At 39.7% G+C, this 17,258-nt stretch overlaps 2 protein-coding genes across 5 annotated transcripts in view; both read left to right on the top strand.

Moving 5' to 3' along the window:
* TBC1D2B (TBC1 domain family member 2B) overlaps positions 1 to 17,258 on the top strand; it is a 41,348-nt gene that overhangs the window by 14,209 nt on the left and 9,881 nt on the right. For 2 of the 4 annotated variants that reach the window (XM_059482329.1, XM_059482331.1), the window contains exons 4-13: positions 1,152 to 1,309; positions 2,303 to 2,529; positions 3,880 to 4,272; positions 5,577 to 5,687; positions 6,601 to 6,794; positions 7,677 to 8,171; positions 9,261 to 9,378; positions 10,035 to 10,220; positions 10,562 to 10,683; positions 13,170 to 17,099. In XM_059482329.1, coding sequence (XP_059338312.1) covers positions 1,152 to 1,309; positions 2,303 to 2,529; positions 3,880 to 4,272; positions 5,577 to 5,687; positions 6,601 to 6,794; positions 7,677 to 8,171; positions 9,261 to 9,378; positions 10,035 to 10,220; positions 10,562 to 10,683; positions 13,170 to 13,365 — 2,200 coding nt within the window. In that variant the 3' untranslated portion in view covers positions 13,366 to 17,099. Of the gene's footprint in view, positions 1 to 1,151; positions 1,310 to 2,302; positions 2,530 to 3,879; positions 4,273 to 5,576; positions 5,688 to 6,600; positions 6,795 to 7,676; positions 8,172 to 9,260; positions 9,379 to 10,034; positions 10,221 to 10,561; positions 10,684 to 13,169; positions 17,100 to 17,258 lie in introns of those variants that run through there. The other 2 variants (XM_059482330.1, XM_059482332.1) reach the window with 2 other exon arrangements.
* Positions 13,236 to 17,258, top strand: part of DAPK2 (death associated protein kinase 2) — a 46,684-nt gene continuing 42,661 nt past the window's right edge. Inside the window, exon 1 of the mRNA XM_059482334.1 lies at positions 13,236 to 13,405. The gene's annotated coding sequence lies outside the window, so the exon portion shown is untranslated. The remainder of the gene's footprint in view (positions 13,406 to 17,258) is intronic.

Below are 17,258 nucleotides of genomic sequence, written 5' to 3'. Positions count from 1 at the left end.
ATGCTTCTTGCCCCCAACAGGAATTAGGATTCTTTCTAGAAGAAAATGAAATCTGTAGCGTAAATGAGTCTTTGCCAAGCTTGTAAATTGATTGCTGAAATAGTTTTATTAATAACCATTAGGATAATTTTTAAATTGTAAATATTTGTCAATTAATCAGATTATAAAAGTTGTGCACTAATTAATGATTGGCTTAGAGTTTGTGTTGATGAGATGTTAAATCTCTTGTGAAGCTGAAAGACTGGCTTGGATCATCAAATGATCTTGAAAGTGTAATATGGGTTATTTTCTGCTTAAGTTTTGAAGAGAGAATGTGGATGATTGAGTGAAAGCATCTTAGTGAGCTTGCACAGACTCTGTGGAAAATGCTGAGATACTCAATATATTTCCAGTTCTATGCCAAAAATATTAAACTGGTTCATATGGGTTGATTTGGAATGTTCTTATGTAGTTGAACAAAGGCTTTGCAACACTGAGCTATGTTAATACTCATGGATGTAAGAGTGGACATTTCCTGAGTGCATGATGGTCGTGGGGGAGCTGGGTCAGGTAATCTCATCCTGCTGGGAAATGTATTGTTCTCCTATAGAATTACCTGGCTGGAATTCAGAGGCTGCCCCTGAAATGTTCTTGCAGATAGTTGGCCATGTTCCACCGTAGAAAAGAAAAACTGTAAAGGAGTCTTGTCATCAGCAGTTCAGCTGCAGCAGGTCTCTTGGATGATCCCAACTTTTGCCTTAATCCCCTGTATGGAACTATAACATACTTGTGTTTTGACTGCATGCTGTTCAGTTTAATGCTTGGCAGTTACCCTAAAATTCTAAACTACAGCTGATCAATAAAGAGATGCTGCTTGTAAATCCTAACTTTGTTTTGTACTTGCCCCCTGCAAAAACAAAGCTAAAACAAGGGGATGCAAAAGACCATGACATTAAAGTAAAATAATTCTTCTGTTCTTGGAATTTAGCTGTTGATTGCAAGTGCTATTTGGTAGTGTATGTTTTGTTTTCTTTGAGCTTTTATTTGGTATTGATTTTGTCTGTGTTTGTAGCTTATTTTTAGTTCGCACTGTTTGAACTATGAAAAGCCCCTTATAAAAATAATGCAAAATGGAGAAATATTTGTCACATTTTCCTGCTGCCTTTTCACAGAAATTCCATGTCCTCCTTAAGAAAAGGAAGTAACGACAATCGCAGGAGTATATTTTACACCACTGAGGAGTGGGAATTGCTGGATCCAACCCCAAAAGACTTGGAGGACTCAATGGCACTGGAAGAAAAAAGGAAACACCTGGCAGAAGGAAGTAAAGGTAGAAGTGGAGGAAGCAAGGGGATCATATGCCTTACCTTGTCTAGCAGAGAGTACCTTGTTATGGCTGTCTCTAGGAGATGAGTGGAAGCTTTTCTTTTTCTTCACAAACCACATCCAGAGCTCTGTAAACTATTTTTTTAAAAATCGATTTCTTAGGATGTGTTTGGGGTCCTCTGCCATTCAAATACAAGAGAATAAAGACAAAGCCTTGTTATCCACTGGTGTGGGTTTCCTGAGCATGCTGCTGGTTTGTTTTGTCACATGACTTGCAAAGTAACCAGGCAAAGGGAAGTGCTGGTGTCTGTAATTGCTCACTTGAGTGTCACCCACTGAAGCAGAGTTGCCTTTAGACTCTGTGTATGTACTTGTTACCTTGGCTTGCTTCTGAAATGGGGCACAAGTAGGGATGGATATGAGGCAGCAGCTCATCTGTGTATTGTAACTGGTTCTCAGATTTGACCAGTGTCTGGAATAGCCTTGTCAAGATATTTTTACATCTCTTTTAAGAGCACCTTAGGTGATATCCAAGTGATTTAATCTGTTTGAAAATATCCTGTATGTGGAGGTGGAACCTTACATTGAATCCTCTTACAGGAGCAGTAGGCTGTGATATCAGAGATGGTTTTGCTCTGATTATTTGAAGCAAAGTTTACTTTGCCATAGTTACGGATACCTTTTATTTTCTGTAATGAATTGTAAAATTCTCTTCATGATTTATATGAAAAGTGTTAATTTATGAGCCATTTATTTATTTATTATTTATGAGCCAAATTTATTTAATTTATCTGCGAGGGGACAATATTTTTGAGCTTTTTTTTTCCCCACCAAAAGATGCAACTTGGAAAATGAGGCATGTTTAACACTATTGTATTGAGTGGTTTGAAAGCTGCTTAAAGTCTGATGTTAATGAGTATATTTTTTAAGGAAATCTGAATGCTTTGAAATGCCTTTTTACTAAGTGAACCGAACTAGAAGAAATTGTTTTATGCAGGACTGACTAGTTCAGCTTTTCCATTTGATTTTGGCCGCATTCCACACAAAGCAAGGCGCCCCTTGAAGGATATGATTGGATCAAGCAAAAACCGCACCAGCAGCGACTCCTCCCCAACAGAGTGCTGCTCTGGCAATGGGAACAGACTGCTCTCTGAACTGCAACTGAAGTATCAAAGCCAGCAGGAAGAGTTGGAGAAGCTGAAGAAAGATCTTTTGAGCCAAAAGGTAATTAAACCTTCAGGCAAAGTGCACAAAAGCAAATGGGTCTGGCAGGTGATTGGGAGTTTAACCTTTCTGGCAATCTCACTATGTTAAGAACTGGTTGGTTGTTATAAAATGATGGTTCTAAACAAACTTTTGTGTGCAAATGTCTTGAAACAAGAAGGACCATCTTTTACTTCTGTTGAAGATAAGATCCCTGAATAAAACTTCCTTTGCACACTGTTCATTAATTGGTTTATCTGTCTTCCTTGTTCTCTGAAGTTAACTTGTTTGGTGTCTGCCAGGATCCTGGCTGATAGTCATAGCTTCTTTTGCTGTATGTACATAAAATATCTTGGGAACTTCTCCTTTCAGATTCTCTTTGTTTGTCTTTTGATTCTTTCAGTGCTAGTGCAGTGGGCAGGAAATAAACCTGGCTTCTTTCTCTCCTCAGGAGGGGTTTTGTAAGATAGGTCTAACCATAATGTATGTATATAGACTGCACTCACATGATGGCCATGCTTGTGTGCCCTCAGAACTCCAATTTATTCAATACCTTGCTTTTATCTAAAAGAACTTCTACTCATTTTAAGAAGAAAAATATTTTAGATCTTATGTGGAGCTGCTGCTTCTGCTATTTGTATTTTCCTATGTGTGAGGTGATCAAAGGGAAGCCAAAGAAGGAGTCTGAGCCCCATATTTATACTCATTTTAGGCATTCTCTTTCCTAGGAGTACATTTGAGCTTCTGAGCCTGCTGCTGTGGGAAATCTCACCGGTCTAGCGCAACACTTCATTCACAGCTGCTTCTGTTTTAATAAGAAGAAAAACGGTGTCTTAGGTGGTCATTTCTGTGGCAAGATTTTCTAAACAGCCTTTCACAGACTTCCTTTTTGACAAAGCAGAGTTTGTTTTTTACCTCTTTTTATTTTCTCCACATCCGTTAGAGAAGAGAGCTCTTAGTTACCTTTGCTTTTTCCATTCTGTAACGATTTCCTGTTAACTTTTTGGGCTTGAGCCTCTTCCTGTTCCCCCTACAACAGGATACCTCTCTTGCAAGCAAGGCTTTTTTCAGCTTCCAACAGCTGCTGGGCCTCAGCTGTTCACTCCTTTTCCTTAACCTGTTGCAGCTATTTCAGGCAGGATCCTTAGCTCAGTGAAGGACACTGAAGCCATCTCTGTAGGCCAGTCAATGTAAGGTGTTAGCCTGCTAGAAATCATGTTGTAAAGTGTTTCTTCTTCTCTTTAAAACACCAGCATGAGGTCTTAACCCATTGCAGAAACTTTATTTTGTTTGACCTTAGATTTCTAAGCTATAAAATTTAGAAACTTAAAATGTCATCAGGTTTTTTTGCTGTTGTTTTGTAATTCTCAGGAACTTGTTCGACTTCTGCAGCAAACAGTCCGATCTTCCCAATATGACAAATACTTTGCAAGCCGCCTTTGTGAGGGGGTTCCCAAAGATACATTAGAGCTGTTGCACCAAAAAGATGAGCAGATTTTGGGCCTCAATAATCAGCTTGAAAAGCTAAATCTGGAAAAAGATAGTCTCCAGCAGGAAGTCAAGAATTTGAAGTGTAAAGTTGGAGAACTCAATGAACGGCTGGGAATGTTGATGGAAACTATTCAAGCTAAAGATGAAGTCATCATGAAGCTCTCTCGTCAACTCAGCGAATGTGAGGACAGCACATCCTCTCAAAGTGGAGCAATAAATTCCCCCACGGCCACCTGTTCTAATAAGGAGCTACAGGAACTGGACAGACTAAAAGTAAGAGCACTGTCTCTGTCTTGATGCATTTCTTCTGTCTGTAAAAGCACTTTTTAGTCTGCTGTACTGTTTGAGATCACTGCAGGAGCTCCCTAGGACACTTATCAATGGAGGCTTTCTCAGCTTGGAACCTCACTTGGAGCTGTTATGTGACAATCTAACCAGAACTTCCTTCCCTTGGGCCATCTCTAGTGCAGGGCTATACTTTCAGTCAGTTAATCATTGCTGTGGAGCAGAAGAAATGTAAGAAATAATGAAAGGAGCAGGAAGGATTAAGGGTAGAAGGAAAATACAAGCATGGAAAATACAAACAAAAATAAAGCTTGCTTTGGTTTTTTTATTTTAAATATAACCCTAACTGACTGAGGCTTTGGTGTGAACTAGGTTGCCAGCTAGTGGGCAACAAAGAGCATGTGGAAAAGCAAAGGGAAGCTCTGAGGAGCCAAAAAAAGAGGGAGGAGTATAAGAACCTGTTTTTCTAAAGTTGCTACAGCTCCTACTAATGCTTTATTTTTATTCTGTAATATACCTCTCAGAATGTGTCACAAGTTCTTAATGGAGTTACTGAAGTTATCCCCGTTGCTCTAAAAAGGCTTTCTTGCCTTTGCGTAAATTTGTATTTCAAATTGATTAATGTTCCAAAGCATTTGGAATATAAATAAGTTGCTTAAAATATGCTTAAACATATATAGTTTTCTTTCTTATATATGAGCCTGGTAAGTTTTAGTAAATGAAGTTGAAACCAGAAGTCAGTGGTCTTGGCAGAGAGCAGTCAGGGCTCGTGCGTGCTGGGGAGTGGGAGAGTCTGTGGCTGTGGGAGGTACCAGCCTCATCCCACAGGTTCAGCTTTCAGAGGCAGTGTTTGCAGCCAGGATCTGAGTGGATTAGGCAGGGAAAGTCATTGTTAAGGATTTATCTTTCTAGGAGGCAGACATGAAACTTTTTCTATTAATGAGGGCTGCTGAGGGTGGTGAAAACCCAAGGGACGTTCATCCCTTTTTTTTGTGTTGCTGTGGCCTCTGGGGTGGGCTCAGCCTGCGTGTGCCTGCTCTCCCTGCCTGTCCCCTGACAGCAGCCAGCTGCCTTCTGCAGGCAGTGGAGCACTGGGAGGGATGCAGCTGGGGCACAGCACCACCCTGTGCTCATATTTGGCATGCGCATTTTGTTTTAATGAAGTCCGAAAATAATATTTGATTTGTGCCTGATATTTTTAATTAAAATCCTATTAGTAGCTGCTGTTTCTATGCTCTAAGGTGATCTTTATCTAACAAGCATAATCCACTTTGTGTTTTTTTTATCAACAGGACAATCTTCAGGGTTATAAGACCCAGAATAAATTTTTAAATAAGGAGATTTTAGAACTTTCTACTCTACGAAGAAATGCAGAAGCAAGAGAGAGAGAATGGCAGGCAAAGGTCAGCATGTTCTCACTTGGCAATGTCTAAAGCAGTTTTCCATACTTTAGCCATAAATCTACCCAGGAAATGGAGCCATTTAAATGTATATAAATATGATAGCTTAAAAAAAAAGCCTTTCAGTCCTTACAGACCAATCTTTCTGAATGGATTCTTGAAAGAAGTAATTGTTTTTAAAATTGTGTGACCCAGTGGAATATATTGATAACTTATCAACAAAGCCATATACATGTCTGAAAGCATTGTTTCCTCAGAATTAAGGCTGTAATGATTTTATTTTAAAGGTCAGTGATAGGATGTGTAAGGATTTGATAGGTCACTATCAAGCTTTCTTCTGAGCACAAAGGATGACTGTGGTATGGTGAATGTCATTTCTGTCTGCATGAATGTGAGTGTAGAGATGTTGCAGGTAAATTATGAAGATTTCCAGTGCTTGGGGAAGATGCACTCATCTTAACTAAGGTTAGATACCTGTAGCTGGTTCAGTAGGCTTTGCTTGTTTGGAAGCCATGCATTCAGTGGCCAGGCTTAAATGTTGTATTTTTAGCAGAGAGATGTGTGCTTACAGTTCTTACATGCTATTACCTAACTCTTATGCCACTTGAGTTGTCCTTGTTCAAACATGCACAGACTAAAGCTGCTAAAATGCAACCAATTTGTTCTTTTAAAGTATTTCATACAATGCAGTGATAATTAAGGTTTGCTCAGAATTTCCATATGCAAAAATATGTGTGGTGGAAAATATCTGGTTTACTATGCTGCCCTATGTTACAAAAATGGGAAAGTTAAACTGGCTGTTCTTGACTTAGATGTTTCTAAGCAGCATAAATCAAGAGAATAGTATTGAGGCAGGTTTTAAAAGAGGTGTAGTACAAAGTGTCTGAAGATTTGTATCATGTATTGTTTTCTGCAGTATACCAGCTTAGAAGCCAAACTCTGCCAGATTGAAAGTAAATACTTGATCTTGCTTCAAGAAATGAAAACTCCTGTTTGCTCTGAGGATCAAAGTCCTGCTAGTGAGGTTATCACACAGTTACTGGAAGATGCCTTGAAAGCAGAACCTAATGAACAACCAGAACAAGCATTTTTCAAACCCCACCTGGTCAGGTAGTTAAATTAAATGTGTGTGTGTCTTGGCCAGTGGGCTCTGTTATAACACTGGAAAACACAGTGAGAATGTATTTGCAGGTTTGGGTTATTTATTGTATTTCTCTTCATTAATCATGGAATAGTCTTGAAATCCTTTTAGCTGTATAAAAACATTGTCTTGGGGAGGATCTGGTGCAGGTTGAGATGCAGATTGAGGTGTGGGTGGTCTAATCTGGAAGATGGGGCCACAAGCCTGGTGGCACCAGCCAGGCGAGGGACACTGGGAGACACAGCGAGGACTCAGGAGGAGGAGGAGGGCTGTGAAGACTTGGACTGGGAGGGGTTAAAGCCCTGGGATTGGCACCGTGGCACAGCCCAGGCTGTGTCTGTGTGCCTTGAATGAAGTGTTCTGTGGAGCCTGAGACTCTGCTGAGGGGTGGAAGCTGTGAGGAGCCCTGGCCTGGCTGTGAGTGTGGGGTGAGCAGGAGCTGAGCGGGGACTGTCGGGGCTTTGGCAGTGACAGTCTCTGCTGGGAGTCAGAAATGGTCCCACTGGGAAGTTTCACTGGCAATTCATTATTTGAGATGCAATATCAAACTTAGACAAAAATATTGCCCTACAGCTGCTGAACGTGAGCTGCTGAGGAGATGGGTACCTTCCAACTCAACCATGTTGTTAAATAAATTGCTTAATTTGTGTAGAAATATATACAGGAACATGGGCACCAAGTCTTTTGTATATGGAATTGAACAAGTAATTGTTAAATAAAGAATATACTTCAGAAAAATGTTTAATAAGAAGAACTTGAGAACTATGGAGAGTGGCTTTGTGGTGGGAACTTGAGAGCTTCTGGGCTACTGAACATATTTTTAAAACCTTTTTTCTTCCTCTCCATTACAGTGAATATGATATATATGGTTTTCAGACTATCCCAGAGGATGATGATGAGGAGAAACTAGTAGCAAAATCACGAGCTCTGGACTTGAGATCACTTTCACTCAGTGAAAATCGAGAGATCTCCACAGGAGTGAAATGGGAGAACTATCTTGCTAGCACAATGAATAGAGAGATGATGCGCTGTGTGGAACTGAAGAACCTTATTCGCTCTGGAATCCCACATGAGCACCGGTCCAAGATGTGGAAATGGTGTGTCAATCTCCACGTTAAAAAGTTCAAGGACAGTGCAGTACCTGGCTACTTCCAAATCTTGCTTCAAAAAGCTCTGGAAAAACCAAATCCCGCATCCAAACAGATTGAGTTGGATCTCTTGAGGACTTTGCCAAACAACAAACATTACTCCTCCCCCACGTCTGAAGGGATCCAGAAGCTGCGGAATGTGCTGCTGGCATTTTCCTGGAGAAATCCTGATATAGGATACTGCCAAGGGCTCAACAGGTAAGGTTTTGCTTATCTTGCTTAATAACTATGCAGTGAAACACTTAATGAGCCTTTCATATCTCATGTATAGCAACGTGGTTTTGAACAACAGTTTGCCTTATGGATTATATGCCCATAATTTAAAATAAACAAGTAACTATCACATTTTTTAAACCAATGAAAAAAGCAGTTGACCTGCATAATAAATTTTGTAAAATCAACTTGGCATCAAAACTGGAACTGGAATTAGCTCTTAAGAAATGAGCTGCTCAAAAGTAGTTTTACATTGACTTCATGTCCTTTGTAGGGGATTGTGTTGCTTTCTTGTGTGAGAATTTGTTAGGTTTTTCTTCTTCTAAAGCAAGCAGTAAAAAATACTTGAAAGCTTTTTTCATATTGTTAAGACAACACATTTCAGCATTTTCCACTGATGTCTTCAATCAGAATTGCAGAATTTAAAGGGGATTCTTGTGTTACAATGCTAAGAAAAAAATCTGATTTGTTGCCGTTGCCTTTGCCAGAATAACTTTGCTACTTGGAGATATGTAGTAAATGAAGGTGCTACTTGAAGCAGGTGTGTTGGTCTAACACCCTGTCTCATCCCCATGTTGTAGTATTATAGATGTCCACTTGTGCACTATTTTATGTACTAGCATAGACTTTTGAACTTAGAGCAGCTTTGTCTTTTGAAAGAGCACTGAAGAAGTAGTAGAATAGAGGCAGTGAGTCGTGTAATAGAGGTGGTGAGGCGGTGGTGGTAGCAGTAGTAGTAATGTGGAAACCTCCACCTAACACCCTTAGGATAAATATCTCCTTTCTAAACTAGACTATGTGTTTAGAGGGCTCTTAAAATTGGCAACACCAACACTTCAAGAAATTCTTAGATCAAATTTTTGCATTTTTCCATTTTCTTATTTAGCTGAATACAAATCCTTGATGTGGTTAAGAAGGCATGGCTTTGCCCCATCTTAAACTTCATCAGGTTTTGCTGTTCAGTGCTCTGCTGTTAATACATTTATCTCTGCTGAACAGAAAAAATACTGTAATGGTTCTTAGTATAGTTTTTATCTTTAATAACCTTCTCCTCCAAATAAACCCTGTTTTCAGGTTGGTAGCAATTGCACTTCTGTACTTGGAACAGGAAGATGCTTTTTGGTGTCTGGTAACAATAGTGGAAGTTTTCATGCCTCGTGATTACTATACCAAGACACTGCTGGGATCCCAGGTATGTGCTCTGCTGTAAACTGCAGCCAGTCAGCAGCTTTCCTCTGCAGCTGTCTGATAGGCCTCTTTGGAAGGGGATGGGAATGGAGTTCACCAGGGTGAGTTCCAAACACAAGGACCCTTGTTCGGATAAGGACTCAGGGAGATAGTTGTTCAGTGTCCTCCTTGGAGTCCTTAACTCCCCTTCTCATTGATAGCTTCACAACCCTGAGCTGTATTATCGTTCCTTTCCTCACATTTGGGGGAATGGTGATGCTCTGGGGGAGGGCAGGGTGAGAATGCATTTGCAGTGCTGTGGGCAGTAGCCACTGTAGCATTCCTGCTTCCAGGTCCAGGCTGCCTTCTCCAGCCAAGTGTTTGCCCAGCATTCTCTCTGCTCCTGTGCTCCTGCAGCACTGGTGACCAGTACTAGGAACATCTCACCTGTGTGGGAGGAGCCTTGTGAGACTGGGGCTGGGTTGAGAAGCAGACAAGGGCAATCTGCAGTGGGGTAGCTGTCTGTGCTTTGAGTGGATCTAGCTTGGAAGTGTGAGGTAGACAGTCCTGGGTTTCCTGGTTAGCTCTGGAAAAACTTGTACTTACAGATTGGTAACAGCCTTGTTCTGAATGATGTGCTGTACAATTGGAACAGTAACACTCTATTTGTCATCTCTTTAGGTTGATCAGCGAGTATTTAAGGATTTATTGAGTGAGAAGCTTCCACGACTACACTCTCATTTTGAACAATATAAAGTTGATTATACTCTCATCACTTTCAACTGGTTTCTTGTGGTTTTTGTGGACAGCGTGGTTAGTGACATCCTTTTCAAAATCTGGGACTCCTTCCTCTATGAGGGACCAAAGGTGAACTTACTGTGCTGAGTTTGTTCATTTGTTACCTGATAACAAAGCACTGTGGTGTTACTGAGTGCAGGGCTAAATGAAGGTTGCTTTGCAAAACTCCTGTTAGTTAAAATGACATCTAGGAAAAAAACAAGGGAGGAACTATGCAAAACCATTCAAAACATTTTCCAGCTTTTGGAAATAGGGGCTGGGGCGGGAAAGGAGATAGACAGAGATGTGACTGAAGGGCTTAAGTGCAGCCTGTGCATGAGGAACTCTTGTTGGGGGCTTATAAAGATGGTCATGAGACTCAGTGTATTCTGTACTTACAAAGTACCACATATTATATGTACTCTTATCAGGTAATATTCCGATTTGCCCTGGCACTGTTTAAGTACAAAGAAGAGGAAATCCTAAAGCTGCAAGATTCAATGTCTATTTTCAAGTACCTTCGCTATTTCACACGCACCATCCTTGATGCCAGGTGGGTAACTCACACTGGGGTGCCTCTGAGGGACTTGTAGTGGTCCATGGGAGATGTTTGTCTTGTGGCTTTGGTGTAGTTTTCATCTAGATCCTGATTCTTATATAAAGCAACTAGAGATGTAACCAACTGCTAGGATTTGTCATGAGCACTTTTATCTAGCAGAGACAAATCAGAAGTGATGTAGGCTTAAATAATAATTTTTGCTTGTGAAGGAAATTGCCTCGTTTAGGTGTTATATCATGGTAGCAACAGGTCAGAATTTCAACCACAGAGGAAGTTTCCCTCTACATTGCAGATGTAACTTGTTACTAAAATGTTTTATGATAAATAAAAATACATCCTGGCTCAAGCATTAAAGATGTGAGCCCTGTCCCCCACAGCTTAAATCTCTTACATATGGTTAATGGACAGGCTCTTGCCACATAGTTCCAACTGGTTTTAAGATATACTTGGAAGCAGAGAATAAATACAAATTAGATACTTTTCTTGTCTTCAATCCTTGCATAGGACTTCGAGCTTGTAAATTAGGCTCTAGTGTTTTTAGATTCCTGGTTTCAAGACTGTAGACCAGCAGGTTAATCTTAAAAAGAAGTCATATTGGGATTGGTTTAATGTCGAAAATGTTTTGCACATATTTTGAAGCTCAGTAATTTTCAATTTAGAGAAAAACTGTATATTGAAATCTGAGACTTTTTTTAATGTGATGAATTCCACAAAAATTGAGGCTTACACTTTGACTCCTGCTGCAAGAGTGCTATTATTTTTACTGCTTGTGTTTCAGTTTTGCCTGGAGAGAAGTTAAAGCTGAATAAGTTTGCGCTTGAAAGGGATTGCTGGGATTGACGCAGAGAGAAAAAAAAAAAATTTTTTTTGTTCTTACCTAATCAAAACAAAATTTTGATATTTAATCAGAGTTGAAGTTTTGGCTTTCCATTCTTTTTCCACTTGTGGAAATGACGTCTTGATTCTCCTGTCTAAACTTTCTGGTGCTGAAATAACCTATTTTAAAGATTTCTGAAATTGCTGAGTTTGGTGTTAACAAAATGAACTAATTAGGGATTGTTGAGGGATGGGGAGTTCAAGTGAGGACAGAAGATCAGAATTCAGTACATCAAAGATATTTGCAGTACAAATTTGCTCTGTGCTGATCTGTAAGACTCTGCCTTTTGGGGTTTTAAGAGTGGAAGCAGTGCAGTGCCACCTGGGGAATATGGATTTGCCTGCTAGGACTGACAAGACAATTCAAACTGCCTGTTTTCATATTCTGCCATGTTTGTACAAGTTTTACATCATCAACATTGGAGCAGTACAGGAGCATGTAGAATGAGGCTTTTCTTGAAATGGACAAAAACTGATCCTGTTGTAGAGAAAAATTCATAAATACTTATTTGTATAGAATTCATGGATGTTCTGAATGGTTAAAATCATTCTGCACAGAGTTTCTAAGTTCAAACACTGTAGTAAGAAAAGTCTCTACAGACACGTGCATAATTATATTCTAGTTACAGGATGTCATAGCTGGTTTTTGTGCAGAGCCATGGCATGTTGTGCACAGGTAGAGAAGCTGCTGGAATATCTTCTGTGTAGAAATAGCAGGAAATCATTCCTTGGTCACTCAAAAATACAAACCTACCATTAAATAAACTGTCCAAATAAGTTTTCTTAATATTTATTTCTGATAATTCAAATAGAGTAAATTAAATACTCCAGTTCCCCTTTTTTCCTTAGAAAACAAAGATGGTTTTGGGTGTAGATCAGCATTAATGATGTAGTTGGATGCAGTCTCTTTGGACTGATTAGACTGAGCAGTTGCTGGGTTTGCTGGGGCTGCAGGATGGTATGGTGCAGTCTGACTCTGGAAGGGGGCTGGATTCTCTGTGGTGCTTTGCATTGTGCCCTGACAAGTTTGACTTGACACTGGTCCAGAGATCTCTGTGCTCCAGCCAGCAGAACCCCCAGAGCATTCTCACTGTGTTGGAAGCTTTGGCTTGTCCATGTTCTGTATTATCCTCGTCCTTGTGTGTGTTCTCCCTGGCTTCATCTGGTCTCCTGATTGTCAGGTTATCTTGGTTAACTGGAGAGCTGACTGGTTTGGGATTGAAGGAGCTGCTGTGGGTTCTGTGGAGGAAATGATCCAATCTGTGTGGTAGCTTGGCTGGATGTAACGAGTATCCAAGTGTAGCCAGGGAAGCTCTGATGACCCAAGCTTATGTCTTCTGCTCAGCATTTCAAGGCTGTGACCTTTGTAGCAGAGTTTGCATGTGGCTTGGAGAACTCCTGAGTGTTTGATTACATTCTATCTCTTGAAATAACCTTAAGGCTGAATGCTTTATAGAAATTTCTTGAAATATTGATAACATCTGAGACCTATTGAGTGTGAAAGAGACTGGAGATATGTCACGTATGATAAAAGTTTATACGGATGAAGTTTAAAAGCCCACCAAATATGAATGATTGTCTTCTACTATTGTGTAATCTTGCAGGAAACTGACTGCTATTGCTTTTGGAGACCTGAACCCTTTTCCCTTACGCCAGATCAGGAACCGCAGGGCCTATCACCTGGACAAGGTGCGCCTGGAGCTCACAGAGCTGGAAGCCATCCGCGAGGACTTCCTGCGAGAGAGAGAGACCTGCACAGAAAAGAGAGACCTTATTAGTGATGATGAGGAGGATAGCTGAAACTGCTTAATATAAACTGTCCTTTGGGATCATGACCAAAGTGAGTTCACCTCCAAAACACTTTATTAATCCTGTGAAACAGAATGTAAACTCGTTGCTTTTGGAAATATGCGGGACAGATTTCCAAATCCCAGCACTTTCAGAAATACCACTTAGTATGGAGGCCAAACACTTCTGTTTACATTTATGTTCCTGGAATCATTTGTAGAGCACTTAATATCTGTCTCAGTTTAGTCAATCAGCTGAATTGGCAGTTGTTTACCCACAGTGCACCATTAATGCCTGGATGTGAAACAATAAGAAAGGTCCATGCTCTGTTACATTCATTGTCATCCTGAGTTTAGGGGTTTTTTGGTGTAGTCATGTTTTTCATAGTACAGGCTCAATGTGAGAGGACATCCATATTTCTTGGATTCAGGTTGACTCCATCCAGCCTTTCTTGAGGTAGCTAACCAGAAAACTATGGGATGAAGATTCCTTTGTCTTTTCCTGAAGTTCACAGAACCCTTGAATATTTGTACTCTAAAGTAAAGGTACAAGAAGTACCTATTTCTGTCACTGCCTGTCGAGTGTGTACTGAAACAGTGGTAGCAAACATCATTTCTACTTTCCAGAGCAGCTGTGTTGATAAAGATTCTCATTAATGGAAAGGGGTTTATAGATCAAACTCTCTCTAATCAATTTTATTTGTATTCACTGTTTTGATTTCAATGGTTTAAAAAGGCCACAACCAATCTCCAGATATTATGGAAGAATGGAGCTTGTCACAGGAGTGCCATGCTTTAGGAGCTAATTTTTTGCATATTTGTTGGAGGGTTGTTTTGTTATGGCTTTTTGTTTCTATGAGGTTTTATTGTTGGTTTTTTTCCCCTTTTCTTTTAATGCTTCTTCCTCTTTAAGACCTAAGGTGAAGTCTTGCTCTTTAAGAAGAAACACAGCATTCTTTCTGAGTGATTGTAGAACTATTGTACAATAGTGGTAGTGACTGGGTTCATAAAATATTTATCAATTAGTCAAAAGAAACCTAAAGATCACAACATGCACATGGGAACTGAAGATCCTTTTTCAACAGAAAAATGCAATATTCTCCTAATGTACTCAGCTTTACTGTGTGTTGGATGCACTTCCTGCAAGACAGCTGAAAGAAGCAACATCTGGGCTGTTGAGCTATAGTGATTCTGCTGTGGAAATGTTACTTGGGACCATTTTCTCTCCTTTGGTGACTATAGCAGTATTCATAAGTGGTTCTCTGGAGAAGGAGGGTTTCTTTCTTGCTGGGTATTCTCTGGACTTTTGCAATGTTTTTTCTTGAACTGTTGGATTTTCAGAATGTTGTATTGACTACAGTGTGTCATGATAAAACTAGGATTCAAATACTAGGCAGCAAATCACCAAACTCTGGGGAAGTGGTTAATTTGCAAAAAAGAAAACTAATAATTGGGAAGAGTGAAGTGCATCAAGCTTGTATTTTGTCCTTTGGTTTGTTTTTCTAGAAGTAGTAGTACTTTATTTGGTATAATCATGTAACTGTTTTAGTCAACTTAAGTGGGGGCAGAGAGAAATCCTGCTTCTGTTCCACAGCACTTTTAAAAAAAAATTATTTTAGATAATGTAGTCGTAGCCTTCTCCAAGTAATCATATTATAAGTTAGTTTATATGGAAGGGAACTATTTAATCAGAGGTGAAATTGTAACTTAGAGGACTACTTTTGATATAAAAATCTATGCTTCCTGTATGACACATAATTTTTTACCTAGCCAGCAAATCCTTGCCAGTAAGGAACAGATGATGTGATCATCTGGATTTGTATGTTACTAGTCTTCTGAGATGTCCCCTATGTTGTCTGTGGTAGGCAGTAGCTAGGGATTTTTTTCTAATTCCCTAGTTACTTTTGGTTATGTACTGGAGGGCAGGGTTTTGATATTATTGCATGTACTGTATTCTTTTTCTACTTACAGTCAGTATTTGAATACAAAAATGGGACCAGGTTTTCTAATTTTCTAGTTATGCTGTCTTGGTTTTGAAAGAGCTGGTCTCTAAATCAATATGTAATGCAGGCTTTTTGTTTGTATGTTTGTTTTAATGATGTTGTCAAATGCTAAATGAATTTTTTTTAAGGTGAAGATCTTCCTTTCAGTGACCACAAGTGAAATATTAAGGTAAAGAATTTAGATACATGTACTTACCCTATTCCTACAATCCATTTTTCTTTGGCTTTGAGTCTTCACTATGAACTAGTCCTATGACTTGAGGAGATGTTTTCAGACTATTCCATTGGAGAGTTTGGGTTGTGAAGATAAGGCTAAGCTTGAGGCAACGGTTCAGGAAGTTCTTTCACTGACAAAACACGACCTGCAATATGACAGGACCATTTCTGTTAGAATGGTGCTGATGGTTCAGTGTGTACATGCGTTGCTGTGTTTCATTCCATTAAGTTGTTTCCAGTTGTACAGTAAAGCTAAGTAGCTCTGTTTCTTCTGCCATGGAGTGACTGTTACCCCTGTCAGGAATCCTGTGGAAATTGTGTTGTCTCTGGGTATTCTGCCAGCTTGCAGATAAGAAATGAGTCGATGCTGTTATGCTCAAGTCCCCAGCAAGCTGTTGGCTTCATTTTGTTAAGCCTTGTTACTGATTTAGTGATGAGCTAAAAGGTCAAAAAATTGCAGAGGCTTCTCACCTCTGGCCACTAGAAGTCTCTGCCGAACCAAAATGAGATGTATAGCAGGAACTAACATCAGGGGAGCTTGCCTTGCTTGCTCTTGCAAATGTCATTGTGTGACTTAGTTTTCTAGTGGTGCTTAAATCTGGTTCCCTTGGAGAGTAGTAACTCATTAGGCACAGGCAGGATACACAGGCAGTATTTAAACCTGATGAAACCAGACCAAAATACTGTGCCTCAGTGGCCTGCCAAAGCTGAACTGCACAGAGCCCAAGAGTTTGTGCTTGTGTGTGAACTTCTGAGATGGTGCATGAGGTTTACCATTCATGCCAGCCAGACAGCAGGCAAGTGACCTGTTCATGCACATAAGAACTGCCAAAAAATATTTTAACTTCAAGGCCTTGCACATAACGTGCAAAGAGTTCCTCATGTGTGGTTCCCAGAATATGTGATGTAACCCAAACCACTGAGTTGCATTGTGCAGAATATTCCTTCATCTCTATTCATGTGTGCATGGCTTCCTGGGGAAACTTTTCATTATTTTTAAAAGGGTCTATCATCTTCTGTCAAATAGGCAAAAAATTGGTGCACTACACCTCTAGTTATTGGAACTGCACAGTTATTGGAACTGACCTGTACATGTTTACAGGTAGTGTTATCATTCAGTATTATCCCATTGTTTGGTGGTCTTCTTTTTACCTGCTATGTAATCAATAAAAAGGATTTTTCTGTTGCCCTTTTGGTGTCTTCTGTGAGAGAGTCTCCCCTTCCTTTCAATGTTTGTAAAGATGGTAAGATATTTCAGCAGAAAAGGAAAGATTTCTTTTCTTAGTTATAAAGCATCAGAAATGAATGAATGGTCTTAAATTTGACAGAGCTGGATGTTCAGACACGTAACTGAGAAATGGCAAATGGATTAATTTAATGGAATTGTATAGCTGTTTAAGTGACTGTTCCCTTAAGTGCCATGTTAAACATCAGCAATATGCGGTACAAGAAATTTGAGTCACAAACATAAGTGATGTTATCTTCAAGAAGATTGATGTAAAGAAAAAATAAATTGTTTATTACTTTACAGATTGCTCTGGTTCTTCTTCTTTTTTTCCTATACAGATGGAAATATCTGCAGGTGTCATCAGAATGAACCAGTGGTAGAGCTTGCATTTTTGTCTGATAATGAGGTATGAGAGAATCTCTATAAAGGAACATACATGTAAATTGGGCTTTGAAGCAT

Source organism: Ammospiza nelsoni, chromosome 14 (assembly GCF_027579445.1).
Source record: "Ammospiza nelsoni isolate bAmmNel1 chromosome 14, bAmmNel1.pri, whole genome shotgun sequence".
Classification (NCBI taxonomy): domain Eukaryota; kingdom Metazoa; phylum Chordata; class Aves; order Passeriformes; family Passerellidae; genus Ammospiza; species Ammospiza nelsoni.
Note: the sequence above shows the minus strand (reverse complement) of the source record. Positions and strands in the feature narration are given on the sequence as shown.